Source organism: Ictalurus furcatus, chromosome 25 (genome assembly GCF_023375685.1).
Source record: "Ictalurus furcatus strain D&B chromosome 25, Billie_1.0, whole genome shotgun sequence".
In the NCBI taxonomy this organism is placed as follows: Eukaryota; Metazoa; Chordata; class Actinopteri; order Siluriformes; family Ictaluridae; genus Ictalurus; species Ictalurus furcatus.
The window spans coordinates 8451147-8466531 of NC_071279.1; the positions used below are offsets into that span (position 1 = coordinate 8451147).

At 37.9% G+C, this 15385-nt stretch overlaps 2 protein-coding genes across 2 annotated transcripts; one reads left to right on the forward strand and one right to left on the reverse strand.

The window, feature by feature from the left end:
• Positions 1 to 221: 221 nt before the first annotated feature.
• eif2b4 (eukaryotic translation initiation factor 2B, subunit 4 delta) lies at positions 222 to 9760 on the forward strand. The gene is made up of 13 exons (XM_053614476.1): positions 222 to 1010; positions 1507 to 1544; positions 2114 to 2288; positions 3978 to 4181; positions 4415 to 4497; positions 5132 to 5223; positions 6713 to 6827; positions 7016 to 7092; positions 7238 to 7340; positions 8667 to 8794; positions 8903 to 9083; positions 9177 to 9357; positions 9461 to 9760. Exons 1-13 carry the CDS (start codon positions 989 to 991, stop codon positions 9658 to 9660), a joined length of 1599 nt encoding a protein of 532 aa, XP_053470451.1. The 5' UTR covers positions 222 to 988; the 3' UTR covers positions 9661 to 9760.
• Positions 9761 to 11513: 1753 nt separating this feature from the next.
• Positions 11514 to 14924, reverse strand: atraid (all-trans retinoic acid-induced differentiation factor). Its single transcript, XM_053614253.1, has 7 exons — positions 14804 to 14924; positions 14578 to 14696; positions 14427 to 14495; positions 12380 to 12451; positions 12178 to 12299; positions 11960 to 12060; positions 11514 to 11852 (listed from the first exon to the last, which is right to left on the reverse strand). The coding sequence occupies exons 1-7, from the start codon at positions 14906 to 14908 to the stop codon at positions 11748 to 11750; spliced, it is 693 nt and encodes a 230-aa protein (XP_053470228.1). The 5' UTR covers positions 14909 to 14924; the 3' UTR covers positions 11514 to 11747.
• Between the last annotated feature and the right edge of the window lie 461 nt (positions 14925 to 15385).

Here is a 15385-nt window from a genome sequence, read left to right on the forward strand (position 1 = left end):
GGGCGCGCACGTAGGTGTGCGTGTGCGCGCCCGCTCACTGGGCAGGGCTCATGTCTGACTCCCGCACTCCAGTCGCTAGAGGCAGTATGATGTTTCTGATCGTTTCTCAGCAGCTTTCCACTTATTGCATGATATTCGCAAACTTACCAAATGCTTAATCTGTTTCTCATATTTATGCTAAGGGGCTGAGTGTTTCCTTCTTCTGGGTTTCTGCACATGTAGGGATAGAAGGGAATGAAATTGTGGATGTACTGGCAAAAAGATCGATAGAACATGAAACAGTTGATATACAAGTACATTAAGTAGAGCAGAGATCAAAACCATTATAAACGGACACGCGCATAAAACATTGCAGGAATACTGGGACACAGCTGACACCGGACGACAACTATATACCATACAAAAACAAGTAGGCATAAGTGTGAGGCAGGGCAGAAACCCAAAGGAAGAGATGATAATTACGCGTCGTAGAATAGGTCATGCTGGCTTAAATCTAGCATTAAACAGAATAGGAAAACACCCCACTGGACTCTGCACACACTGCAGTACACAAGAGACAGTAAAACACATCCTGTTAGACTGCACAAGGTATGAGGAGGAAAGAACTGAGCTAGAGATGCAGATTGGAAAACAAAACATGACACTAGAGAACTTGCTGGGGAAAACATCTGGGAAAATGCACTGCCCCCTAATAAACTATTTAAAAAATACTGGGATAAGTGAGAGACTTTAGTAATCTAGTAGGAATATCTATAGCTATTCATCTCTTTATTTTCTTTTATTTATGTATTATTGTTTTGGTATTGTTATTAATTAATTAATTTATTTATTTTTTATTTATTTATTTATTTATTTTTTTCTTTTCCTGCCAACCTACTATCCACACTCCAGTCCAGTATGTGGCGGTAATGCACCTTTAGTGGTTTGCCAACCGCCATTAAAACAAAAAGAATAAGAAGAAGAAAAAGAATGTTCGCAAACTGGAAACATGGCAGACTCAGAGGGAAAAGGTGAGTCCAAACAGACTGACAGCAGCAGCTGTGGTAAAGCTGCAGGTAAACGCACGAAGCTCTTTTCTTAATGGCGTGAGCATTTAATTGAAGCGCCATTATAAAAATTACACCTGTGTTGTTTTGTTTTTTGAACACTCAACACAAGCTAGGCTTTTCTTTTAGTTAGCTTGTTCTGTGTGACTCAGCTAACGCTAAGTGCAGTGAAAATTGCATCATGTTTCGTGTGTATTCTCTCAGTCCTGCAGTGTGACTGTGTGGTCGTGGTTAGTGAATTGCTGAATATACTTGTATTATTGTGGGGAGAAAAAGGTTACTTAATGTTTAGTATTTTTTATTTTCAACCATCTCGTAACACATCTTAGCGCCAGTAGCATGCTGCCTGGCTATGTTTCCTACATTTATTAAGGCTATATGTTCATTGATCTCGGTTTTTTTTTTAGTTATTTATGTTTAGCTGACAACAGTTTGATAATAAATTCTGTCTTTTCTGAAGATGGAGATGGGAAAGTCGTGGAGATTGCACGAGTTAAGGTGAGTCATATAGTTGATGTAAAGGTATATATATGAATTTAGACATAAAACATGTCTCCATCCAGATTCCATACCATTTGTACTTCTGAGAGACTCTGACTCTCTAAGATACTCTTTTTATACACAATCATGTTACTGACCTGTCGCCAATTAACCTAATTAGTTGCAAAAATGTTCCTCTAGCTGTTTATTTTTAGTAACACTTACTTTTCCAACCTTTTGTTGCCCCTGTCCCAACTTTTTTGAAACGTGTTGCTGCCATCGAATTCAAAACTACTTTATTTTTTCCTTAACATGGTACATTTCCTCATTTTAAACATTTGATATGTTTTCTATGTTCTATTGTGAATAACATATGGGTTTATGAGATTTGCAAATCATTGCATTTGGTTTTTATTATTCCGTTTATTTATATTTCACACCTCGTCCCAACTTTTTTGGAATTGGGGTTGTAGGATGTAAATGTGTTCTTCACTCTTAATGCAGTCAGTTGGTTTAAAAAAAAAAAGAAAAGGAATATTAGTAAACCTTGGTGTTATTGTGTCTGAACTTTAACCTGTCATCTCCAGATTGAAGGTCGAGAACTGACAAAAGAAGAGAAGCAGCGTCTGCGGAAAGAGAAGAAACAGCAGAAGAAGGGCAAAAAAGATGACAAAGGTCCAACAGAAAAAGGGGTGGATAAAGAAAAAAAAGAAGCCTCTTCCACCGCTCAGCATCCACTTCCACAGAGTCCAGCACAGAAAGGTAGGCAGTATGGACCCATGCCATATTTTAATGACCTCATTCTCCGCTTCAGTGTCTCATCAGATTTTCTGTCCAATCAAATGCTCTCTAAAATAATAATTTTTTGCCCCAATGTTGTAAAAATCACCTTTCCAAAGTTGCGGTTTTAATCATAACTCGCTTTATTGCTCGGGATCGCATTCCATGGTACTAGCTGTTAAGTACTGTTTAGCCTGGGCTGTGAGGTAAGCTAAACGCTATTGGCTATTTAAAAAAGGGGGGAGAGGCCATTTGATATGTCCTGCCCTGACTCACTGTTTCATTGAAAATTTCGTCAATGAATAACAATGTATGCTTCAAGGCACTTCATGGGGGGCTTTAAGAGTAGCTAAAGGTGCACTGAGTTGGATATGACGTGCATCAACTAATTTCTGCGTCGAACTGCAATTGATTATCATCTATGCATCAAAGATATATTGTCTTTAAGAGCATGTTTTTTAACCACAAATCAGTATGAAATATCTTCATCAGCAGTATATGAAACAATGCACTAGACTGTGTCATTTAATATGTGCAGCATGTGGTCATCTGAATGCTCAGGTCATTTGCTCTCAAAAGTAATATAGCACAGTATAATATGTAAATATGAATAAAGCCATTTCAGATATCAGTGTTTTCATTGTAAGCAGATTATAAATGTCATGTAAATGTTTTTAATACTGCCAGTTGTTATACATGGAAATAATAGACTATTTAATTTATCTGTGGCATTTCTTTGCATTCATTTGCATACCACCTCATGGCAAACTGTTTTCTTATCTTGACTAATCAGGTTGAACCCAAAACTAGTCTTTATGCTGTACTTCTTGTTTTTTTTCCCCCACAGAGAACAATTCGATGATATTATTTAAACAGGCTAAATCTAAAACACACCCCTAAATAAATGTTATATTGCTGAAAAATTGTCTATAGAGATATGTCCTCGATGGAAATGATGTTAAGTTTGTTGTCATTGATTAAGTTAAGTTAAGTTTGTTGTCATTGTTGTCATTGAGGTTATTAAATGTTGTTTTTTTTTTTTTATTTCACATGAATATATCATGACTTATGATGATTATTTTGTAATCACAGGATAGAATTTAACACAGGTGTGATTGTGCCTTATGTATAGCACCCTGTCCCTGTTGTACAGTTCTCCTGGCACACTACCGAAAGGGGTGGTGATGATGCTTCAGTATCAGGCGTTTGTCTGCCTGATTTTATATAAGTTTTTTTTTTTTTTATTATCAGATTTAAACTTCAATTCCATATTTGGCTCTTGCAGTAAAAGTAATATTACAAATCACAATTGGTAACACCTAAAGCTGAAAGGTAAGTGATCTAGCCCATCCTTACTTTTTCCTAATGGAGGTTTTGCATTTAACAAACAAGCCATTGGATTAGAAGATTCCGTATTTTTAATACACATGGAAATGTTTATGTATACTTTTTTCGAACGTTCTAGGAAGTAATCGTCTGTCCACATTTAGGAATTATTTACACACGCCTTATAAATGAGGCTCCATGGTTTTATTGCTCAGAGCTTCAGTGTGCTGATTCTGAGTGTGCATCCTCATATGTTTTAAACATTATACAGTTACAGAAGACTCTGTGTATTTGCACTGTATATGCTGTTTATTCATGCGGCCCTGCTTTGCTTTGGTCTTGTAGTGCCATCAGTGGTTGCTGCGCCTGTCAGTGTAGCTACAGTAGAGAGCGCTACGTCTGCAGACAAGCCAGCTAAGAGTAAAGCAGAGCTGAAGGCAGAGCGAAGGGCACGCCAGGAAGCAGATCGTGCAGCGAAACAGTCTAAGAAAGAGCCGGGCGCCTCCTCCATGAGCAAGCCTAAAGCTCCTCAGAGTGAACTACAGCCAGGTAACATAATCACGGTGAAACTGTCCTAATAGACATGTGTTGATTATATTCTACATGTACTGTACAAAAGGACAACGTAATGAAGTTCTGTCAAACAGTGACTGCTCGCTCCTGTGTAGATCATTCTTTACATGCCATGGCAAATGTCCATTTAAAACATTTTATTCAGTGTGGGATATATATATATATATAGATGTATCCTTGCTATGTTTTCTGGTTATGTTATTCCTCAGTGGTGAAACGATTACCAGAACACATCCAAGTAGATGATCCTGCAGTGGTGAGAAAGCTGGCCAAGAAGCTCGAGAGACAACAGGTCAGTAAGTTTTCATACATGCGTTATATATGGGTGATTCCTCCTTCACCCCCTCTTTCTTTATTCACTTCCTCCGCTACTGACCATGTAGATACTGCATCACACTTACTTCAGATGCTTTACCTCCCATTTCTTACAGAGGTCAGGGCAAGGGACCCGCATAAATGTGTCTCAAGTCAAGGTCTGACCCCGTACTGTGTGTGCAGTGGAACCTTTTTTTCTTTTTTTTCTTTTTTCTATTATTTTTTTTTTTGCTTCTTAAATGTGTATTTTGTCAGTGCACATGAATAGAGATGAGCAAGCATAGATGGGATGTCACTGATATGTGAAAACATCACTTGTGTGACGTGTACATTTGTTATCTAGGGTAGCTGGCTGTTTCGTTGCGTGTGTTGGTGTTATGTAGGCTAGTTGGGTTTCATTTTGTTATGTAGTAAACATGAGTGTTTTGTTATGTACTGTGCATCTCACATGTTTATTCTGGCTGTAAAACTCCATTAAAGCTATATTTTTATTGCTGCAGCAGCACTGATCCTGAAGAGGAGAAAATATCCTCTGCCCAGTAACTGAGCTGACTGTTGCCTTCGTTGTGCTGCAGACTGATGGAGTTCACTTGGCTTCTTTATTCTTACAGATTCCTCTGAGGTCGGAGTATGGCTACAAAGTCAGCCTGTTCTCTCACCTGCACCAGTACAGCCGCAAAGCCCCTCTCACGCAGCAAATCAGGTACTGAACAAAGTCCAGCAATGTAAATAGTTTGAAATAGTTTTGTGTTTTGTCATTTGAGTACAGTAAAATCTGGAAATTAACCCTTTTTGTTGAAAAGTGTTTGAATAAAAAAAAAAGGTCGAATGCAAATGGTTGCCTACATGGAAGAATGAAGAAAACTGCACATGTAAATTATAGCACCAATTATACCATTTAGTGTATTAGGTTTCACATGAGTGATGGGAATTCTGGCTCTTTTTAGTTTGCAAACGACACATCACTATTTCACAGATGTTCATTCGTTTTCACGATGAACAAAGATATTATTAATAAAATAACTGCCTCACATATACAGTGCATCCGGAAAGTATTCAGAGCGCTTCACTTTTTCCACATTGTTATATTACAGCCTTATTCCAAAATGGATTAAATTCATTATTTTCTTCAAAATTCTATAAAAATTCTAATTAAATTCTTATTACATTCTATAATCTTTTCAAATTTATTAAAAATAAAAAACAAAAAAGCACATGTACATAAGTATTCACAGCCTTTGCCATGACACTCAAAATTGAGCTCAGGTGCATCCTGTTTCTACTGATCATCCTTGAGATGTTTCTACAACTTGATTGGAGTCCACCTGTGGTAAATTCAGTTGATTGGACATGATTTGGAAAGGCACACACCTGTCTATATAAGGTCCCACAGTTAACAATGCATGTCAGAGCACAAACCAAGCCATGAAGTGCATGAATTGTCTGTAGACCTCCGAGGCAGGATTGAATCGAGGCACACTTTCCGGATGCACTGTGTTTCATGTCCCCTGAACATCTTTCAGATCCTCGCAATTGTAATATTCAGGTCCCCCAGCAGTACGTTGAATCCCCCACCCCTTTTGCTTTCTTTTTTTTCCCGTTTTTTTTCTGCTTTCTTTTTATATATATATATATATATATATATAAAAGAATTTTTGAGCTCTAACTCTGCCAAATTGCTTAGCCACTTGTGACATTATTTGTTTTAACTCGCTATATAATGTGTAATGTGATTTATCAAGGTATACTTGTGTGTGTGTGTGTGTATTTAGAACTACTCCTGACCATTCATATAAAGAAACCCCTAGAAGTAGAAATGATTATGGGGAGCTTGAATCCCACTCACAGGCCTGCCAGCCTTTACACATTTAGCATAGGACTTTAACATGCTGCTGCAGGTTATTACTCCGACAGACCAGTATTTTTCAGAATTTTGTTTCAATTTTAGTTCATGCCATATGATTTAAATTACTTTTTTGTTACAGGGTGCACCCCTATTTTTACATATTTTGTGTGGGTGCAAACTTTTTAATCAAGTAATCAAAAAATAGTGCTTGAAAAATCCTGGAATTTGATGTTATTGCATCTGTATTTCATGTCAGCGGTGTGGCTTCTGGTGAGGAGCAAGTGTTATTCTATTGAGAGAGTGAGGTATTATACTATAATGTTAATAATAGACGTGTCATTTTCAGCATCCCTGCCACAGTTATTCACCCCTTCATAGTCCGGTTGGGCCTGCAGTACTCCCAGGGCATCATAGCTGGCTCAAACGCTCGCTCTGTGGCTCTCTTGCATGCCTTTAAACAGGTATAATGTTACTACAGCCTTTTCATTTCCCTTGCTTTGGTTGTCCATGTAGAAACACGTCACTGATTTAGAGCTTTTCAGTCATTCTGGTTACTGAATGTCCAACAGCAATAAATCAAGGCAACAAGAATTTGCTTTCAAACCTGAAAGTTACTGTAAGATATAATGTTATTGTGATGATGTTGCAGGTGATTCAAGACTACAGTACTCCTCCAAATGAGGAGTTGTCCAGGGACCTAGTGAACAAACTGAAGCCCTACATCAGGTAAACAGTAAACATGTCTAGTATATCGAGTTGTTTCACACTTCTACCTTATCTCCTTCATTCAAACTTTACCAGCTGTTTAAAATAACACTAAGCTGGTTGCTAGAACTGAATGGAGAAATTTCCCTGCTGTCTTCCTCTGCAGTTTTCTCAATCAATGTCGCCCCCTCTCGGCAAGTATGGGTAATGCAATCAAATACATCAAGAAAGAGATCTCCAATATTCCAAATCAGTGCAAAGAGGAGGAGGTGAGAAATATTATTAAAGAATAACTTGGCTATGCTAATATGTCACTATATAAATATGAATCCATCCCATATGTGAATCTGTGTTTGAGATGATTATTATTATTATTTATTTTTATGTTTTTGGGTGGGTGGCTTGGGTTGCTTGCTAGATCAGTGGTCAGGAACCTATGGTTCGCGAGTCACATGTGACTCTTTGACAAAAATCATGTGGCTCGCCAGGTGTCTCTCCGTTCACCAGAATATCGTCGTTAAAAACTTCACTAGAGATCAGTTTCCTGCAGAAAATGCTAAATCAATTACAATTCCTCTGTTGTGCAGCCTACCGAAGTTGTAAGCGGACTGAAAAGTCAGTTTACAGTAATATATTTCAAATTCTGGCCAGTGCATGTATGTAGTGCTGTTCTGTTTTTTTAATAATGTAAAATATTAGTTTTTGCAATGGCTCTTTCACAAAAAAAAAAAACATTAACCAAAGAGTAAAAAAAATGTCTCTGGTTGGGGGGGGAGGTTCCTGCCCCCTGTGCTGCTGTTTATACTCTTCTGGTATTACTATTACCCGCTGTCTGTACTCTCTGACCATTTTCTGATTAAGTCAAGGACATGGAAGATACACAAATCTTTCTGTTGAGATTTGAGCGTATGGGGTGAGAGACATTCAGATGTTCTGTTTTGTAATTTATAGAAATAAATTTGATCAAACAGCTGCTTATATAAGCAAATATTTCAATGGCTAAAGCAAATTATATCCATTATCTCCAAAGCAAATTGTTACACTGCATGTTTTGGCTAATTGGTAAAAGATATTTACAATATAGAACAGCCTTACTGAAATAAATATCGTTTTTAAATTTTAAAAGTTTTGTCTGCTGTCATCTCTACATTGTTGGTGACGGTGCGTGTGCATTACACACCATTTGACAGCTGGTTTTTTTTTTTATCAGTTTACAAACTGAATCTAGTGGGTTTTTGGATTTATGTCTGTTTTGCTGTGGCAACCAACAGCTTGACATTCACTGTGTGAGGAAATCACACATGGTCAGCATACTAGCAGTTAAACAGCAGAAAACAGACAAGGTTAGAAAGTAAATAAAAACATTTTCACATTGTTTTGGTGAAATATATTCATTTTCTTAAAGCATTTTTTAGGCAGGGGAAAAAAAACCCAATTCTGGTCACTTTTTGATGGTTTGCTAGAATTCAGCCACAATGACTTCCAACAGGTTTTCCCAGACCACCACACGTATGTAACATGCAACAACACTGTCTTATTAGATTTTAAAAATGTTACCCGTCTCCCCCCCCCCCCCCCCTTTTTTTTGTCTATAGGCTAAGAAGAAACTATTGTCATGTATTGACAACTATGTAAATGAGAAGATCAAGTTGGCTGCTGAAGCCATCTCTAAATTCGCAAGTGAAAAGATCAGTGATGGTGATGTCATTCTAATTTATGGATGGTAAGATAATCAATGTCCGTCTCTGTACATTTTTATTTTTAGAAGATTCGCCTGATTGTGCAATGTGTACTATTTATTTAAAAAAAAAAGTACTGTTTCTTTTTCCAGCTCCTCACTTGTCAATCATATCCTGTGTGAGGCGTTTGAGAAACTCCAGAGGAAGTTCCGAGTCATCGTGGTGGACAGCCGGCCCAGACTGGAGGGCAGGGAAGCACTGAGACGTTTGGTGAAGAGAGGAATTCGCTGTACTTACGTGCTCATATCTGCCCTCCCCTACATTCTGCCTGAGGCATGTAGCCATACAAAAGTGAAGAGTTTCTCTCTAGTGTTTTATTGCACTTTAGTAAATTAACAGCATTCTTATAATTACATTCACATACAGGTGTCCAAGGTGTTTCTTGGTGCCCATGCTCTTCTGGCTAACGGGTACGTCATGTCACGAGTGGGAACATCGCAAATAGCCCTTGTAGCCAAGGCGTACAATGTGCCTGTGCTGGTCTGCTGTGAGACCTACAAGTTCTGTGAACGAGTGCAGACCGACTCGTTCGTATCTAACGAGCTGGGTAATTACGATCGACTTGGCAGATAATAGTATACTAACGATTTACCTGATGATAAATGATTTATGTGCATTTTTGACCAAGCCTTTCCCCCTTCCCTCCCTAGATGACCCTGATGATCTGATCGTGACACGGAAGGGGAAGACCCAGCTGGAGAACTGGCAGTGTGTGAAATCCTTGGGCTTGCTGAACTTGGTCTATGATGTTACACCTCCAGACTTTGTTGACTTGGTGATCACAGAGCTAGGCATGATCCCCTGTACCTCTGTGCCTGTAGTACTAAGAGTGAAGAATGTGGATCAGTGATGATCAGGCTTCCCGTTTTACATCTGTTTATTCATAAGCCTGGACACGCTGCACATCTGGCATAAAATAAATCTTATCTAAAATGCCACTTCCTTTTTAATCAGTGCTGTTCTGTCTTTTTTCCCCCATTATCTTTGACAGAACATCACTTAGAGGAGTTTCTGTACTTGTACAGTTTCTGCATTTCTTTCAGAGGGTCAGCTAGGGTGCGTGTGTGTTTGAAGGGGGGTGGTGGTGCTGGTGTGCGCAAGTATAATGTAGAATAAAATGAAGAAAAGGAGACATTTGAAGGAATAATAGTCTGGTGATTTTCTGTTTGTCCACTCAATAAAATGCAACCAGTAGAAACAGGTGACTGAATTCATTGGTACAAAGAGTTCCATGGACCAACTTTTTCACCAAAGCAAGTTACATCTTCGGCTTCGGGGAGTGAGGCGGTAGAAATGTGAACGTGTGCTGTATCTTACGTTACCGATGACCCCGGTTGGGAGCTTTTGTGCATCATTCAAGCCAAGGCATTAAACGTCAGTAAACTTATATATACTTAGAAATATGTAAGAAAGATTGTAAATGTCTTTAATTATGTTATCTGGAACAGAATTTGATTTTGTTAGTAAACCTTTTTGATTAAGCTGCGTACATGATATAGGGCTTCTTACAAATTTGACTGCACTTATTTATACTGGCTGGGGAAAAAGTAAAGAAAATGTACACATGAATGTTAGTTTTGTAATTTCTTACAGCATTTATTTTTAACATGGCATTAGCCTACGCACATTCCATATCTTCATAGTAACATCGCTATTACTTGTGAGGACATACAGTACATAATGCCAGTTGCATAGTGACAAAAAGTCGTCACTGTTATTCATAAATGTAACATTCTAAGTTTTAGCACCTTTGTCTTTTTGAGGTTCTTGGACATTTTATGTACATTTTAAGGTGACTAAACACAATGAGAACATATGCCAATAACAAAATTTATTATTTTAATTTAAGTGTAATTACTTGTACCCAGTAAAAATTTATTCATATATACAGTATTTCACAACAATCAATAACCACAATAAATGAGAGAAAATGTATGCAAAAATGCCCAACTATTTCTAGTCATCCAAGTTAAGTAGTAAGGTTAACTGACAGGATATGTTATAATCTTAGATTTTGTACCTCATCCAAAAGACTATCAGTGCCCCTCTCTAAAGTACTGTATGTGATGATAAAAACTTAATGTCACATAACAGTCATTGACCGCCAGAGATGTAAATGTAGGAACATGGTACACTTTCAAATATTTATTCAGTATATATTTTTGGCCGAGTAGACAAATGGTTTAAAAGACGCACAAAGGAGACAATCTCTGAACTTCACACAACACTTGCCATGTGTATATTATACCATTCCTGCAATTTGCAACTCCGTGGTCATCAATGACTCTTAATTTTCACTATTCATTAGAACTGATGAGCCTCAGAAGAAATCTAGTCATTTTGACTTAAAACCCTTGGCCACTATTTACTACATGCCACAGCATACACCTACAATCCAAAGGAACAATTCCTCCCAGTGTTCAGCATACCTGTATAATGCATACCATGCAGTTTATTAATGTGTCTGTTATTCACTGAAGACCAGCAGCTCTGAGGCAATGAACAGCATCTAAAAGACTGAACTTCCAACCTGATCATGTGCTTAGAGCAAAGTCTGTTTTTGTTGAAAACAGATCAATCTTAAACACACAAAAATACTAAATAATATATATATATATATATATATATATATATATATATATATATATATATATATATATATATATATATATATATACACATACATATATACAGTGCCCTCCACTAATATTGGCAAAGAAGGCTGTGAAAAATTCTTTATTGTTTAACCTTTTGATCTTTTGTTAAAACCATTCAGAAAAATACTCTGCTCTCATTACCAAGAGTGCCAATATTAGTGGCTATACAGAGAACTGTATAGAATGCATTTCTCTATTCAGACATTGTATCCCTTTGACACAATGTGTTTTGTTCAGTGTTTCTTACAGCTTTCTTCCAGCTCCCAGATGACACAAGAACTCAAGTGCCTTTTACTTTTCGCCTTTGGGTGATCCATAGTAAGATTGAAACAACAACTGTGGACCCACCTAATACTGCCATGACTTCCAGCATAGGAAAATGGCCCTGCAGTCCGGAGAAGAATCATCATTAATAACACAGTCTGCTCGAATTTTATACCTATGTTTTGCTGTTATCAGTACAGATGGACTACTTCAAGCTGAAATTCTTACCTCTCGTAGGCACTTGTATCCATGGAAGTTGTGGGTACAGCTGCACTGAACGAATCCTGGTCCATAAGGCATGCAGATAGAGTTCCCAGGACAATCCAAGGCTAAAGTTAGAATGGTGAAAAGGCTCTTGTAAAATCTCATAAATAAAGAGCAGCAGTGACGGTGTTTATGTTCTACAGAAGAAGAAAAAAAAAAGACTGAAGGTGTGCTTGACTTACACATCTGCCCAGTTTGATTGCAGGCATTCCTCTGTCCTTCACAGAGCCGGGTATCATGGTTAACGTCCACTCTGTCCCATGATGTGTTGCCACCAGGACAGTCCAGTTTTCTGGGCAGTATACTGAATGAAAAGTAAATGTTAGATTAAATACACCTGTATAATTGTGGTCTGAAATGTGATTATACAATTGGCTTACTTACAGATGGCTGAGATAATTAAAACCTTGGAATATAAAATCACTCATGTTGGAAATAGGGTTGCTTGAGAGGTCTCTGCGAAAAACAAAAAGGCATTCCACTGAATTTGAGACTTATATGGTGCATATATTTTGTAGTTACACTTGCTGGCTATTTTACACGTATACAATTACTGACTGTAGCCCATCTGTTGCTTTGCACAGCTTGTCAATCCCGAACTCACTGTAAAGAACATGCATGCCTGTGATCACCATACTAATTCTGTACATAACGATGTCAAGATTTTAGTCCATTCCTTTTTTCCTTGGCTCACAAGGTCTAATATCTCTGATTCATTTTTGTGATTCTGACTTTTTTTTTTCCCTTCCAGAAAAAAATACTGATCAGGAATTATGAGGACTTGCATATTTCCATTACTTTTCCAGGGCTTTCCTGAAACCTGAGAACATCCTGCATACTGAACATTCCAGCATTTTTTTTTCTGTCTGAATGTTGAATATTTAGAGTCTATCCAGAAATGAATCCTCTGCTCCTGTCAAGGGACACTACTTTGTGGAGCTTGTTACCAAATCTACCAGGTTTTCTTTTCTCTCACAAACTCTACACCAGGTGTGTCCAATCTTATCCACAAAGGGCCGGTGTGGGTGCAGGCTTTCATTCCAACCAAGCAGTAGCCACACCTGATTCCACCTGTTTAATCAGTCGATCTTGGCTTTCAATAGACTCAGGTGTGGCTTCTGCTTGGTTGGAATGAAAACCTGCATCCACACCTGCATTTCTGGATAAGATTCGACACCCCTGATCTACACCATTTTATTCATCAGTGGAAAGGGATCCCCCTGCTGACCAGATTTCATTAGGGTGATTGACCATTTGTATTACAGCAATAACACTGATGTGCGTGTGTGTGTTGCACTGGTATTAGCGTATCAGGTAATGCAGTGTTGCAACCGACTTAAGAAAGGTCCACCAATCAACAAAAATGGCAAACATTTTAAGCTTTTAATGGTCTTGACAACGCATCATCGGTCAGAAATTTGCAAGATTAATCAAATGCACTCCTGAGACATCGTGTGCCTTCATTTGCTCGTTTACTTTTGCTGCAGTGAACTGTTTAGGGAAAAGCTAGAAACAGGGAAATTCACTTATATAGTCTTCTTGTACACAAAGGTAAAATCATGATAACGATAAAAATGTTTGATGTAAAATTCAAACACGTCAGGGTTTACTAAATCAAAATCAAGTTAAAATGAATAAAACTAAATAAAATAAATCATTTTAATAAAATAAAATAATAATAAAAAGCTGTTCACAGCAAGTTTATGCACAATGTTTAAACATTTCAAAGGGATTTCTTACCAATTTCCTGATCAATGATTTGCTGTTAAGACCATTAAAAGCTTAATATTTTGTCATTTTTAATTTTTAGCTCAAGAGTGTATACTCATCACCACATGCACGTCCATGTCTGCTGTATGTGTAATTACTCCATGCTTGGAGTAATCCTCCAGACTGGAGTATACTTATTAATAAGTGTATAGGTGGTAGAAGCTGCAATACTGTTTCCACAGGACCAGGCACTCTGCTTGCACAGCAAGACTTATATATATATATATATATATATATATATATAAGTCTTGCTGTGCAAGCAGAGTGCCTGGTCCTGTGGAAACAGTATTGCAGCTTCTACCACCTATACACTTATTAATAAGTATACTTATTAATAAGTATATATATATATATATATATATATATATATTCCATCCATCTTCTATATCCTTATCCTTTTCAGGGTCACAGGGAACCTGGAGCCTATCCCAGGGAGCATTGGGCACAAGGCGGGGTACACCATGGACAGGGTGCCAATCCATCACAGGGCACAATCACATACACCCAAACATACCAATCAGCTTACCATGCATGTCTTGCCCCCAAAGGACCCCGGTGGGAATCGAACCCCTGACCCTGGAGGTGTGAGGCAGATGTGCTCACCACTAAGCCACCATGCACCCAAATATATATTTTGTTATTTCTTAATTTGTTTACTTACACGATAACTGCAGCAGAAGCTACATGGAGATCCTCCACTTGATTCAGAGAACAATTAGATAAATCCAGCCTGAAAGAATTATATATAGATATAGATATCTTAAACTCTGAAGTCCCATATTGAAAGAGAAGTTATTGCACTGCTTATCTACCCCAGAATGTTTTCCTCTTCATCCTGTAAACAGCACCGACCCTCAATCCTGCCTTCTGATAGGCAGAACCTCCACACAGCGCTGTGGTTCTGTATAGCTCCTTCACACATGTGGCATAACTACAGTAATCACACAGGAACTGTTCAAGTCAGGCAAAACCTGTAATCGCTTTACATCTTACTAACAAACAGCAAACGTAAATACATTAGCCTTCTTATAGTCGTACCTGAGCATCAGTGAGCTGACAGTCGACGTAAACACGTGATAAAATAACTAAAACGCTAAATAAACATACAACAGAAAAGGCAAAAATGCTGACCCCAGCTGTCATGTTTCCCCCCCCACCTCAGGTCACATGACACATTGTAGATCACGTGACGTTGGCATTCATGCCAAACTAATCGGCGCTGCGTTTGCGCAGACATCACTCTTTCCGGGAATAAGAAGTTGCAGTGATGCGCTGATTTGGGACAGGGATCTTACAAAAACAAACAACAGCACGTCTAGTTTGGAAAAGCATTGCAAATGATTCTAGAAAACATCAGTTATTTCAGACTGATTTCTACACACCATCACAAAATAAATAAGAAAACGTTCTAGAAATGCGCAGGATATCTTTATTTGATGCGTAAACGATTAAAGTTAGAAAACCAAGATATAATGTGTTTGAGATATTTGAACCGGATTTCGTGTGTTTAATTGTTGTGATTTACTCCCAATAACAATGCACAAAACAATAGTTAAACCTAATTAGACCTAATTTCCCCTCAGATTCAATTGACGCCTTTAATCAAACGCTTGTTAATTT